The following is a 15,175-nucleotide window of genomic DNA, read 5'->3' on the forward strand; positions in this document are numbered from 1 at the left end:
GGAAGCGGCTCACGGCCACGGGCGCCTCGGGCAGGGGCGGGGGAGCGCCAGCGGGGAAGAGAGGGTCCTAAATACTGTATGCCGGCCGTGCCGAGCCTGGGAGAGCTCCCGAGGCGCTTCTTCTGTGGGCACGGGAGTTTCGGAAGTTGGGGGGGTACCACTTCGGTTGAGACCTGCCTAACTTTCTCCACTGGATGAAAACAAGTCATCCATACTTTCCAGTAGTGTGTCAGGAAGGGAGGAAAGCCTCTGGGTGCCAGGATCTGATGAAAGTGTCTGCATAAGCAATGTATCTGTTGGCCAGGTGCTCCTGCAGTCCCTGGTTCAAGCCGAATTGGAGCAGCTTTGAGCAAACACCTGTTTTCCTTTGTCCAATGAGGTTAGATTCAGTCAGGTCTAGCCCTCTTAAACAATTTTTTTTTCACATTTGATCAGGAGTATGATGGTGAACGCAATTCAGAAGGTGAGCGACATGGACGTGGAAAAGCACATCTACCCAATGGTGATACATACGATGGAGAATATGAACATGGTTTCAGAAGTGGACAGGTACGACAGTGACAGAAGGCAGTGGTTGTGCTTATGTTTCAGAAGTTCTGTTAGTTTGGGCACTATATTGAAACAAGAGTGAGAACTGACAAATATTTTATCTATACCAAATATGTTTCAGGGGACCTACAGGTTTAGAAATGGTGCTTCCTACACTGGAGAATATGTTCAAAACAAAAAGCATGGCCGGGGTATTTTTTTTTATCCAGATGGATCAAAATATGAAGGTAAAACACTGAACACAGCTGCAAGGATTTCTGTAACTGAAAGGACACATTCCCCCCCCCGCCGCCCCCCTCCCTGCCCGAATGCAAGGAGATAGTGAATTGGGAAACATATTATTCTAAGAAGATAAATTTGCTACAAAATGTTTTCCTTTTATTCCTTTTTCACTACAAGCTCTGAGAAGTGTGGGTTTTATTTATGGGGATTTATGTTGATTATCGTGAGAAGTGTGGTATTTAGTAGAAGTTTATTCTTGTAATGTCCTCCTTTCAAGTGGGGTGTTCCAAGTCCTGAGAAATATTAAGTATCTTTTACAAATCAGTGCAATCATGGTAGAAAAGAGTACAGTTACTTATTTCTGAATGATGATTAGAACTACAGATGTGTTCAGTATAAAGTATTTTAGGACTTTATTAGGTCCATCCGTAAAAAGTAGTCTACTGATTAGAGCACTTACTCAGAGATTGGGATGCCTCTGAAGTTTGAAGAAGTTGAAACTCGCATTTTTTCCCTTCTTCCAGGAGAGTATCCAAAACACTCTGAGCATCAGTTAGGCTTCAAGGGACAGTATTTCCCCCCCTCCTTTCTAAGCTAGGCAAGAAAGAACATTCACATTGTGAGGGCTAGAAGCAGAGAGCAAAAAGAGCAGCCCAATCTTGCTTTACGGGAGCATATGCACCTGTGATTTTTTTTTTTTTTTAAATTTCTTTTAAGTTTGAATAGAAGAGTAATTAAGACACACAATCTAGCATCCTTTTGAGTATATATGCCCCCTGACTGACAGGACAATTTTAGCAAATGAGTCAAACTAAAGTAGTCCCTCTTTTTATTTGAGTGGAAATGTCACATTATCTAATGCAACTGTAATACATTACCAAATTTAAAGATAGGAGCAGGATGTTACATGGCTTCTTGTGTTCATAATGATAATGGAGAATGATAATGGAGACAGACCGTGATGGACAAAATGAAAGGGAGATCAGGCAGCTGCACAAATATGTGTGGAGAGGGACAGACAGTAGAAAAAAGAGCAAGAGCTTAGAGTAAGGAACGGTGTAAGAATCATAGAATCATAGAATCATAGAATCATTAAGGTTGGAAAAGACCTCTAAGATCATCAAGTCCAACCGTTAACCCAACACCACCATGCCCACTAAACCATGTCCCTAAGTGCCTCATCTACATGTCTTTTAAATACTTCCAGGGATGGTGACTCCACCACTTCCCTGGGCAGCCTGTTCCAAGGCCTGACCACTCTTTCAGTGAAGAAGTTTTTCCTAATGTCCAGTCTAAACCTCCCTTGGCGCAACTTGAGGCCATTTCCTCTCGTCCTATCGCTTGTTACTTGGCAGAAGAGACCAACCCCCACCTCGCTACAACCTCCTTTCAGGTAGTTGTAGAGCGCGATGAGGTCTCCCCTCATCTCCTCCTCTTCTCCAGGCTAAACAGCCCCAGTTCCCTCAGCCGCTCCTCATAAGACTTGTTCTCTAGACCCTTCACCAGCTTCGTTGCCCTTCTCTGGACACGCTCCAGCACCTCAGTGTCCTTCTTGTAGTGAGGGGCCCAAAACTGAACACAGGATTCGAGGTGCGGCCTCACCAGTGCCGAGTACAGGGGCACGATCACCTCCCTACTCCTGCTGGCCACACTATTTCTGATACAGGCCAGGATGCCGTTGGCCTTCTTGGCCACCTGGGCACACTGCCGGCTCATATTCAGCCGGCTGTCAACCAGCACCCCCATTCAGGAATGGCAAGAAATCACAATGGTGTCATAGCTTTCTTTTCCTTCTCTAATAATTCATGTATGATAACTTTACAAACTGACCACTATATACCACACAATGAAATACACCACGTCTCACTCTGTTTTTATTGTATTCTCATTAAAGGAGACTGGGTGAATGACCAGAGACATGGCTATGGAGAGTATACGTATGCAAATGGAGACACCTATACTGGAGAATGGTTTAACCACAATAGGTTTGTTTCATTCTTGCAGTAACGTTTCAAATTACCCAATGGCATTAAAACGCAAAGGTTATTTTCACAGCGTGGCTGACTGCAGCAAACCAAGTGCTACTGGATGACCTTGGCAATTTAGTTCAACTTGAGTCATTTCAGCTACTTAAATAATACAGTTTTAATACCTTAACTATAATAATGTCCTAAATTCTTAATATTCAGTAATATAAAGCAAAATTATTATTTTCTCCTTAGGCATGGGCAAGGTACATATGTCTATAAAGACACAGGATCCAAGTATGTTGGTGGTTGGGTAAATGGAAACCAGGAAGGACAAGCTGAACTTATCCACCTAAACCATAGATTTAAGGGCAAGTTTTTTAATGGAAATGTAAGTGTCCTGGAAAACTCTCTATTCATCTGAACAGTTAGCATGGAATAGTCTTAATATGATCTGTTTCCACTTAAAATAAGAAGCTAGGCTCCTGATCTCTTGTAGTATTTCTTGTAGTATTTCTTCGCTTACCATAAGCGTAACATGAAACTGAATTAATCTTTAGGACAGAATGCCAAGTTCCTCTGTAACTTTGCTTTCAAACTGTATTGTTATTGACTATTGTATGAATTTTGTAGTAAAGCATATTTTACATTTATATGCTTAGAATGTACTAACTTCATAGTTCTGCTGACTTTTTGTATCTTTGTGCAGCCTGTAGGTCATGGCAAATATGTCTTTGATATTGGATGTGAACAGCATGGTGAATACATACAATCAGAGCAGGTAAAAGAAATAGTGCAGGTTATACTGAATATCAGAGAACTCAGTAAATCAAATCTATTGTTGAGTAATATATAAAATGCCCTGTAAATACTGATGTTAAAGTAGATCTAACTAGGCAAAAAGGGTAGAAACTCATGCATTCTTAAGAACTAAATGAGGTTTCATTTTGCTTTTTTCTTTAGCTTCTCTACTGTGTAAGCTTTGACATGTACAAGGTGTGATTGTTGCACTACTTGCAGACAGGAGTCCTTTCTGCTTAAAGTTTAGACGAATCAGGACCTTCCCAAAACATTTGAAGTTTCAAACCACAGAAGAATGTAGATGTATTTGTCTGTACATTTAGCCTGTATTCCACTTTGTTCTGAACACCAGAAAACAATGAAACATATTTCTTCTTATAATTCTAAATTGCTTGATGCTATGCATACAAATGGTAATTTCCAGCAGATTCGTGTTTTGGAATTATGTCCCATTGTTGTCCTGGTCCTGTTAGGAGCTTAATATCCACAGCTTCTAATAGTTGTAGGGAGAAGCTTGGATCAGGGCCTGTTTTTCCTTTTCCTTCATGCATGAATGTTTTGAAATGTTTCTGATTAATACGATGCAAAATAGTTATCGAAATAAGAAATATATCTTAATATTGCTGTTTTGATTTCAAGAAAATATGCCACATTTTAGCTTAGAGTTTGCTACCTCTGTTGTCTGACACATTAGTTCCCATTACACACTCTTTGAAAATTCTCGATGCAGCAATTTTTTCTTAAGACAAGGACAAAATAATAATAATGAAAAATCCTAGCATTAGTGATAGAGATTTGCAAAACATGGAGACTGTTTTGCTTTTTTGGCTAAAAGCAAGAGATCCTCAAATTAAGTATCAGATTCATATGAGTATCCAAAGTGATGTGTATCTAGCATCTTCAGTTCAGTTGGGAATTGTTGGATGTGCTGATTTTGGAATATTAGGCCATTGATGTGGGAGTTTAAACATGAATTTAAGAACCCGAGGTTAAACGCTCGTCTTCTGAAAATCATTACTCTCAGGAACAATAATTTCTTCTCATGTGAATGCTGTAGTGACTGTGTAAAGCAAGGGACAGTGCTGTCACTAAAGTAAGATTAAATTTTGCTTCTTTGCTTTATTTGAAGTAATTGCAGAACAAGGCCCATTTAAAAAAAAATTAAAAGAAATTAACTTGCAAAATAGATAATGGTTCCATTACTAAGATTCCTTCATATTTGGATGAAATAAAGCATGATTTTTTATATAAAAAAAAGTATTTTGAAATTTCAAAAACATAAGCTTTGCAGTACCTTACTGCTTCCTAGATCCATTCTAAGCTCTTCCCTAAGCAAAGATTGAGGCAGAAAGAGCTGTTTTGCCATTCTGTTCTGTGTGAGGTAGACAGGGTAGCATCTACCAGACAGAGCATCAGGTCTTATTTGCTGCTATTACACTGTAGAGAGGCATAGAAGAGGAGACATAGTTGATAGGCCCCTCACAGCCATTCTGTTTAAGGGAGGGACAAAGTTTTACCTGAAAGAAAGCAAGCTGGCAAGCACTGATCGTTAGTAATAGTCAACTGACTTCATCAAGGTTCAAAGTGTAGTTCTCTTCCAAGATTTGCAGCTGCTGAAGTTCCTCCACCTGTAAATACTTTAAAAGGCCATGCTGTTGCCGTTTTGAGCCCAGATGAAGAGGTTTTAGTACACAAACCCATCATCTTACTTACTCCCTCAATACCTGTAAGATGAGATGCTGTATTTCTTGAGTTGTCTTCTAGGATAAAGGAGAGGGAGAAGAAGAGGAGGAACCCTCCTTACTTGTTGCACCAAAATGGAAAGCATCGAAAATTACCAAATTAACACTCTGGACTCCCCATGGGGAAAACCCACCTTCTCCCAGAGAAGCCTCCCTAGCGGTGGCAGCAGCAGCAGAAGCAGTAGAAGAAAGAGCAGCAGCAGCAGTAACTGAAGAGGAGAAAATGCCATCAATTACAGGTTTGTCTTCTGGACAGCTGGAAACGCTATCCTTTGACTATCTTCTGAAACCGTGTTTTTCAGGTTTAATATCAAGTAGTGTGAGAGGTTTTTTCCATTTTTTTTCTTATAATTTACCACATATTGAATGTTAGGAACTTCCAAGCCTATTCGTAAACTGCACAATATATCTGTATGTCTGTTTTATCTCACATAGCATAGTGAGATACAACTGTCTGGGAAAGCCTGTGAATCATTTTAGTCTATATCATGGCCTGTTATACAAACTTGATTATAAACAGTTACAGAAGATTTTGTGGGATTTCTCATGTGAGTAAAGACTGCAGACTTCAGTAGGAGTTATTAGCTACAAGAAAAAAATGGCTGAGTGTAAATTTGTAAAAATTAATTTTCTTCAGTATTTCTAATTTCTCATATTTCAGTCACTGATGAGTCTGCTGAGGGTAGGGATGAAGAGCTTTCTCTTCTTGAAGTATCCAGTGAAGTTCTTAGTCCAGCAGCGGATGCAGGAGAGGAAGATGAGGAAATCAGAGAGGAAGAAGAAAACAAAGATCAGGAGGATCAAGGTGAGGAATGGGGCATGCATGCTCATTCTTCAATTAGCAATCAGGGTTTGAAATGATGTATGTCAATGAGCTGAAGTCATGCTGCTGCTGAGAGGTCCATTATCAAGCTGAAGAGACCATGGGAATCTCTACCTTTCATAAGCGGGGCAGTCCTCTATAGATGTAAACTGGTTTTGAGTAGTCAAGTTCATATATTGTAACAGTCCAAATTAGAAGTGACACTTCTGTGCAGCGTTATCTATGCATGTACAGTTGACCACACTTGCAGGGCTGAGTTTGTAAGTGATTGCGTTTGCAAACTTTTTTTTGTACAAAAATGAGAGAGAAGATTTCAGACCCTGGGAAATTCAGGGGGTTTTGAGCACTCCACTTTTCTCTCATGAATGGAACTGTGTATTCTCATTCTCTAAACTGAAGTGAAAAAGCAGGCAAAACAAATCTGAAGAAACAAATTTGAGGTATTGTTATGGATTATGGTTTGAACAGTCTCTGGTTGATCTGTTTCTCTTACAAACCAAAGAGATTTGGAATTCAGGTGCTCAGGTTTTCTTCCAGGCAGTTCAGAAGCCTGTTTTAAATACAAAATTACTAAGAAGCAACAAAAGGATGCATCAATGTTTACTTGTATTTAGCCTATAGGCCTCCACCCAATTGTGTTGTTTGTATTTATTAAGTGTTAACATTTACAAGCTTACGTATCTGATGTATGAAAACTTAAGATAAATTTATCCATTTGTAATCAGTCCATTTTACAATAAATCAAAGCAAAGCACTATCCATAGGGATCAGAAAGACTATTAAATAGTGTGAAAAGGCCTGGAGGTATATGCTAAACATTTAGGTCAGCTCTTGGAATTTTCATAGTTTATTTGCTCTCATTTTTTACCCATCGCTGAAGGTGCACTCCTGCTTCAGGGCAGACTAGCCAGCTAGCTGATCTGGTGTGTAGGGCTGACATCTTACAGGATCCCTGGGCTTGGATCAGATCCAGCAGAAATGTCAGCAGGTTTCCTGCATAGCTCTGCTTTGGATTTGGCAAAAATTCATTGAGCCTGGTTTGTCTCAAAGCCTCTTGGACTTAAATAACCATTTTTGACTGAACTTGATTCTAACAAATTTTCTGGCCTGCCACAATGAAGCAGTTCTGATATTCCCATTGGTTTTTTGTGGTGTTTTTTTTTTTAAAAAGAACAAATGGACCCAAGTATCTGTCAGAGATAGCATAGATGCAGATTCCAATGCATGAAAACATAGGAATGTGATAGGTATTCTCAAAGTTCCTTCCAGCTCTTTATTTCTAGAATCAAAGAGTTGGATTTTATACATTTTTCAGCATAGGTCTACATCCATAATTAATTATGCGACATATTGTTCCCCTTGTCTTTCTGTTTAGCAAGATTAAGTTATAGTAAGAGGAAATGATTTGAAGAAAATATGCATACTGTGAAGAGCAGATGTAACAAAATCTGGTTTCTTGCAGCCTTGTATTCTCTGTTCCATTACCATCATCTTTTTCCACACAGGAATTCTGTCCTTCTTGCTCCATGTTTCTTATGATACTTGTCTAAATAGGTGATATTATTTGACTATTCCAGAGTTACATATGGGCCAGCTGGCAGTCAATGTGTGTGTACTGAGTCTGGCAGCTGACAAACAATGTATAACAGTTAAATTCAAGTATTGGCAGTGAAAGGCAATGGGAAAGATGACTGAGGTAGACAACATAGTCTTAGAATTATGTTTTAGGTTACTAGGATTACTTTCCAGTATTTTATAATAAAATGCATCTCTATGTCCTGCCTTTCCTTCGCCTCTACAGGAACTACTAGTCTAGAGGATAAGGAGGATGAATCAAAGGAAGCAGAATAATTGGATACAACTAAAGACAAAGAACAACAAAAAAAAGAAATTTCTGAGTGAATAATTTCTTATGGTAAACCTACAATATTTTTATTCATAAAAGGCTGAGTTAAGATACTTTGAATAAACATTTCTGTCACTGTTCTGTCTGGAATATATATCTGAAACTTTTATGATCTCAGAGTGTGCAGTCTCACGACAACTTTCTTTATTCCATGTAGCAGGTAGTCAGTTTTTGAAATAAGTATGGGATTATTCTGGATTCATGAAGTTCTGTCCTCACAAGTTTGCAGAAGCAAACTCAAATCTTCTCCCACTACTGGTACTTCTTCTCTTGAACCCTGCCTCTGGGCACAGAGGCCTGGGGGTCTTGCTTGTGAAGACGAAGGCAGTATTGGGCTTCCCAGCTCTATCTGTATCCCCTGTCACTAGACCACCAATTACAGGCCTACATTTTCCTTGTTTATTTTTCTGTTGTTCATTTAGCTGTAGAAGCTCTTCTCGTTGCCCTAAATTTCCCCTTGCCAGTTTGAACTGAAACTGAATTTTGCTTTCCTAACACACTGGGGCAGTGTTTTAAAATTCTTTCTTTGTAGTCTGTTTTTGTTTCCATTTTCATAGAATCATAGAATCATTTAGCTTGGAAAGGACCTTTAAGATCATTGAGTCCAACTGTTAACCTAACACTGCCAAATCCACCACTAAACCATGTCCCTAAGCGCCACATGTACATGTCTTTTAAATACCTCCAGGGATTGTGACTCAACCACTTCTCTGGGCAGCCTGTTCCAATGCTTGACAACTCTTTCGGTGAAGAAATTTTTCCTAGTATCCAATCTAAACCTCCCCTGGTGGAACTTGAGGCTGTTTCCTTTTGTCATATCACTTGTTACTTGGGAGAAGAGACTGACACCCACCTCGCTACAACCTCCTTCCAGGTAGTTGTAGAGAGCGATAAGAGTCCCCCCTCAGCCTTCTTTTCCCCAGGCTAAAGAGCCCCAGTTCCCTCAGCTGCTTCCCTCATAAAACTTGTTCTCTAGACCCTCACCAGCTTTGTTGCTCTTCTTTGGACATGCTCCAGCACCTCAATGTCTGTCTTGTAGTGAGGGGCCTAAAACGGAACACAGTATTCGAACACAGTGTGGCCTCACCAGTGCTGAGTACAGGGGGACAATCACTTCCCTAGTTCTGCTGGCCACACTATTTCTGATACAAAATTCAGTATATTCTGTATATTGCTACTTATTCAGTGCGTGCGTTCTGTATATTACTACTTTTTGTGTGTGTCGCAGCTCAGTCCCAAGTTTCTTGTTTACATTGTAGCCTTCCTTAAGCTTTTTAAAGGAGACTGTCAACTGATCAGGGTGCGGAAGTGGATCTGTAACAGATTCCCAACACTATGCCACACTTAATACCCTCGCTGATCCACAAGCTCGCAACCAGCATGTTGTCCATAGTATAGAAGAGCTCCATGCATTCAAGCTGCTTCTTCACATAGAGGAAAACTCTCCCCCTCATTTTCCCTTTCTGTCTTTATTAATAAGCCCTTCATTCATTGCAGAGCTCCAGTTGGGTGACCTGTCTCACCATGTTTCAGTTTTTCCCAGAATGTCACAGTTCTGCATATGCACATAGAGACCCTTTTGTTTCCCAGGCTGGGTCTGTTTGTATACATATACTTAAGGTAGGCTCCCTTTTGACTTGTTTTATCTTGCCCAAGGGATATCTTGCTCCCATCACCCTGCCCCATTTACTCACCACCCCTAAACTCCATTCCTTCACTTAGTGTAAGCAGTTATCACCATCCTTCAAGGTATCAAGTTGAAGTTTCTCCTCACCAGATTTACAAACCTGTTGGCAAAGATACTCTTACCCTACGCTGTTAGATCTCCTTGTTCCTCCAAGAGGGACCCATGGTGATGAAAGCCAAAGCGCTACCTATGGCAACATGTGACCAGTTGTTACCTCTCAGGATTGTGTCCCCTCCTACCTGACCTCTTCCCATGGAGGATCAAGGGGACATCCTGTGGGTTTCCATGTCCTTTGCCACCCAGAATCCTGCAGTTACTCTTGTTTTGCTCCAGGTATCCCTCAGCAGTATCACTGATGTCAAATGTTGAGCAATGAGGGGTAACAGTCAGGGGACTGGATGAGCCCTGATCATCTCTCTACAACACCCAGTATCTGGGCATCTACCAAACAGCAAACCTCCCATGACAGCATGTCTGGTCAGCAGACAGATTCCTTTATTCCCTGCAGAAGGGGATCTCCAACTGCTACCCCTTGCTCAAGCTGGGCACAGCTGGCTCTGAAGCCTCCCTTAGCAGCATCTGTTCCCCTCCCATGGCTATTAGGGCTCAATACCAACTCTCTGCATTCAGGTCTGAGCAGGGAGGAGGAATATTTCTCCTGCTGCGAGAAGTCATGAACTTCAGCAACCTCCCTCAGGGGAGTCCCCATCCACTGCTCCATCCAGCACAGCTCCTAGACATCCCTCCACCTCAGGCTCAGGCTCTCGCCTCTGTGGAGATCCTGCTGATATCCCATTTACCCTCCTTAATAGTGAACAGTCTGCGCGCCTCCTTCTGCAGGTCCTTGGATACACAGCGGTTGGACCACTACACACCTCCCACAGGGGAGGACCCCATCACCCACAGCCCCAGTGTGACACCTGGACACAACATCCCCCTGCCCAAGCCCTGTCTAGGCTGTCACCACTGACGTGCCAAGGGTACTTTCTTCACTGGTGCTGGAGATCAGACCCAGTAGCTCATCAAAACTGGTGTTGCGCAGTCCCACACTGTTTGCAGGAGAGTTTCTGCCTTTCCCAGCACCCACTCAAACTACCAAAAGCTCTGCTTGCTGTATTCCCATCTCCCAGCTGAATAAGCATCCCCTTTGCAGACAAAAACCAGTCCAGCACCCCCTAATCAGCAGGCAGCTAACTACTGAACATGCAGCTCCTTTTAAATCAAGAACCTGTCAATCAGGAAGCAGCAAGCAGGAGAGAGCAGCTGCAGAAGCTCCTTAGAAGCCACCAGAATAATATTGCATTATATAAATAGTAAGTTAAAAGTACAGAGGAAGGCAGAGCTGCACCAAGTATTGTACAAGCACTAAATGCCATGGACAGATCTTTTCTCTTCTGCAGGTGAATAAAACTGCTCTGAAACAATTTTTCCTGATAATATGTAAGCAATACCTTAATTATTAACATACGTACCTATCTGACTTTAATTCTCTGTTATATTGTGAGAATATTGGTATGAATGTTGATGGGCCTGGAGCCTGAGGTAGAGAGTTGCCAGCTAGAAGCAGTTTGCTTTTGAAGTAAAATAACTGGTTTTGGCCCAGTTGCGATAAGAGGTGGTGTACTGATATTGCTGAAACGAGGCCTGCATTTTTTTATTCTTCACCTCAGAGCAGGAAATTTATACTAAAATTTTAGTTTAGGGGAAAAAGGGAAAACATTTTAACAAGTTCCTTTTCTCGACAACTCACAATTTCAACAAAGGTATGTCCGGAAGTTTGAAAGGTAGTGATAAAAATGGATTAACAGAAAGTAGAGATAAGGAAACAAGTCATATAAATAGAGTTTATTACTTCTTCCTGCAATTTTTCTCCTGTCAGAAATGTCACAGTGAGAAAATTCCCATGCAATCTTTCCCCTCCTATCTTACATGTCTTTTTGTTTGCAATTTTTTGTCACACTGATTGTGACTTCAGTAAGCATTTTTAGAGGTGGTTATCTTTTCCTCTTTTTGCTTTCTTTGGCAAAGAGAAGTGCTGCATTTCCATTATTACTGTAGCTAGATCAAAGCAAACTTGGCTTGCTAATGTTGGGTTTTTTTGTCTTTTTATAAAAAACTAAAAATTATTAGTTTACTTGCTAGTTTTAGTATATTCTACTGTAAATTTGAGAAATATCCGCACAGCGTATTTCCCAACTCATTTCCATTTTAAGGTAATCCTCGGTTCAAGCTGAGTTCGTTCTTGGATGATTTATTAAATTACCATCTCCCCTGCTGCAGCCACTACTGTACTGTTTTTTAGTACATGAGTGACCTCCAGTGGTATACCTGCCAAAAGTGCATCCTGTCTGGAATACAAACAAGAACAGCTAAGAACATCTGGAAGTCTCTAATGTGCTAAAAAGTGTTCCCAAGAAGATGGCTTGCTCCTGTTGGAAACCAGTGGTACTTTTGTTGGAGGAGACATTTCATTTCACTGTATTTTCCAGAAATACCTTAAGGATAATTTGGAAACTAGTTAATAGTAGTTCCTTCATCCCTATATTGGAGAGGGAGGAACCCCTGCCAAAACTTGTTGCACGAAGGTATGCTAAGCCTTTCTCACCCTTCTGCATCTTCACTTTTCAATAATGAAGAAAGACCATTTTAGATAGTATCAGAGCAGTCATTTTTCAGACCTCTTCCTAAATAAAGTAAAAAAAGATGTGCTGAATGCAAGGATATGATGTTGAACTTAAGGCTTTGAACCTTTCCTTCCAGTATTTCATCCTTAGGTTATCACTCCGGTGCCCAAAGTGTACTCCAAAGTTGGCACAAGTATTATTTAAAAAAATATTAGACCATTTTAACTTATGTATCTAATATTGATTTAGGTGCATATTGATTTTGCCTTTAAATCATAGAATCATAGAATCATAGAATCACAGAATGGTTTGGGTTGGAAGGGACCTTTAAAGACCCTCTAGTCCACCTCCCCTGCCAGGCAGGGACATCTTTCAGTAGATCAGGTTGCTCACAGCCCCATCCAACCTGACCTTGGTATATTAATGACATGTAAGACATTTTGAGTTCGAGGTTAAGAGTCAGGTAATTCTCTACCACATATAAAGCTCTGTATGAAAAATGATGCTGAGTATCTATGCTCCACATGTCTTAGAAAAACATCAGGAGACCCTGTCACATTTGACTTGAAGAGCTACTTCCTCACCAGAGATGGGACTTTTTCCACAGTCGACAAGAAAGCTGGTCACAAGAGTTCGTTGCAGCTGAAGGAGGCATCTGGGGTTCTCAAGTCCTTCTCACACCAAGAAGGTCTTGGAGTGCACCTATTTCCACCTGAAAATGCAAATGTTTTAAAACACCTTTGGGGAGAAGTCCATATCATTCACAGATGATAAAGGAACAAAGACCCATTTGAGCTGTTGCATAAAGCAAGCTTTCCCCTCTTTCATCCACTTCATGCTAAGGAAATTTATGCCATTTTCCAGAGCACTATGATCTATGCGTGCAAGATGTAGGAAACATCCCTTCTGTCAAATTTTAATTTCCTGCAAGTTTGGGGGACTGCAGCAGGGAAATCTTGCACTATTGGGGCCTTTTCTCTCCTAAAAAGACTTCACATGCAGTGGAACATGGGTGAAGATTGTTCCTGTTTTCTAGGAGGATTGTGCTGGAAGGGTTCCAGCAGGCTGTCTTTCCCCACCCCCCCTTTCAAAGGCCAATAAATTTGTTATACCGTGTAAGGTAGGTTTTTTTAAACTGGCCATGTACTTTTCAAATGTATTCAGCCTGGGGTCTTTTACCACATTAGAAATAATGTCAGAAATCAAATGTTAAGGGAAGAAAACAGGTTAAGGAGACACGGAATTGCTATTATACTTGATTCAATGACTTCTGCACGTATTACTTGTTGTGGTTTAACCCTGGTAGGCAGCCCAGCCCCGCACAGCCGCTTGGTCACTGCCCCACAATGGGATGGGTGAGAGAACTGGAAGACGTGAAAGTGAGAAAACTCGTGGGTTGAGTTAAAGACAGTTCAATAGGCAAAGCAAAAGCCGTGCGTGCAAGCAAAGCAAAACAAGGAATTCATTCACTACTTCCCATCGGCAGGCAGGGGTTCAGCCATCTCCAGGAAAGCAGGGCTCCATCACACATATCAGTCACTTGGGAAGACAAATGCCATCACTCTGAGCACCCCCCACCCCCTCTTCCTCCTTCTTCCCCCAGCTTTTATTGCTGAGCATGACATCATATGGTGTGGGATATCCCTGGGGTCAGCTGGGGTCAGCTGTCCCAGCTGTGTCCCCTCCCAGATTCTCATGCACCCCCAGCCTACTCGCTAGCAGGGCAGCGTGAGGAGCAGAAAAGACCTTGATGCTGTTTAATCACTGTTCAGCAGTAACTAAAACATCCCTGTGTTATCAACACTGTTTTGGTCACAAATCCAAAACATAGCCCCATACAAGAGACTATGAAGAAAATCAATCAACTCAGCCAAAACCAGCACAGTATCCCAAAAGATGACATCCCTTGAAAGGGTCTTTGGTAACCTGCCTTGTATAGCCTGTAGGCCCAGCAAAGAGGTTATCTGTAATCTGCTTCTCTGTGCCGAGAGCATCTCTCCAGGTGTGACACAGACACAAAGATCTCTGCACGAAGCGCTGCTGAGCCGTGTGGGCAAGTGAAGGGAGAAAATACAGTGCAGATGTAGGTGTCTGTGCACTTTAGCCCTGCAGAAGAGCACAGACGGCCGCAGAGTCTGAAGTTTTATTGTGTACATAAGTGGGAAACAAAGCCGTCAAAGATATTTACATGTGTGTTCCTTATTCTTCTGCATGGAATACACAGCTTGGCTCCACTTGTGAAGGCGAGCAATTGTTTGTGATTCATTTGCCAACCCACAAAATCACAGAGGTTTTCACTGGCAGAGGTATTTCCACAAAGGACTCTTTCGAGGTTTTTTTAAATAGCACACTTACTCTCCAGCAGAGGTATTTCCACAAAGGACTCTTTAGAGGTTTTTTTAAATAGCACACTTACTCTCATGCGCTGGAGCAGTTTCTGAACCATCCTCAACTACAGTGATGTACCACATGATTTTAAACTGAACACCATAGCGTGTCGTAAATTAACAACTTCCTGACACAAGTTCTGTAGGACCATAAAACCCCATTTATTAAGTACAGCTAGATTGCTATTTTTCATGAAGACTGATGCTTTGGCAAGGTTATTTTGAATAACTTGGTACTGGATAATAGGTTATATTGCATATACTTTCCATTCTGTGTGTTATTTATTCAGCTTTCTATCCCACCGGTGACAAGAGAAACCTGGCAGAACACCTGGGAAATGGTATCTTAGTATCAGACAAGTTTCGGGACAACTGAACTTTAAAAGACAGAAATAAGGTCCATGCATTTTAAATGTGTTCTGTCAAAATTGGATTAATGAATTTTCACCAACAGATTTGCAACAGAA

At 41.2% G+C, this 15,175-nt stretch overlaps 1 protein-coding gene across 1 annotated transcript; it reads left to right on the forward strand.

The window, feature by feature from the left end:
* Window positions 1–435: 435 nt before the first annotated feature.
* Window positions 436–7,955, forward strand: RSPH1 (radial spoke head 1 homolog (Chlamydomonas); the record flags this gene model as incomplete). Its single annotated transcript, XM_009575194.1, has 8 exons — window positions 436–549; window positions 671–776; window positions 2,666–2,756; window positions 2,994–3,129; window positions 3,448–3,519; window positions 5,304–5,520; window positions 5,943–6,086; window positions 7,906–7,955. Coding segments are annotated over 8 exons (930 nt in total), but the record flags the coding sequence as incomplete, so codon positions are not given.
* Between the last annotated feature and the right edge of the window lie 7,220 nt (window positions 7,956–15,175).

The sequence above is a fragment of the Fulmarus glacialis genome, unplaced genomic scaffold (assembly GCF_000690835.1).
Source record: "Fulmarus glacialis isolate BGI_N327 unplaced genomic scaffold, ASM69083v1 scaffold11523, whole genome shotgun sequence".
Taxonomy (NCBI): Eukaryota; Metazoa; Chordata; class Aves; order Procellariiformes; family Procellariidae; genus Fulmarus; species Fulmarus glacialis.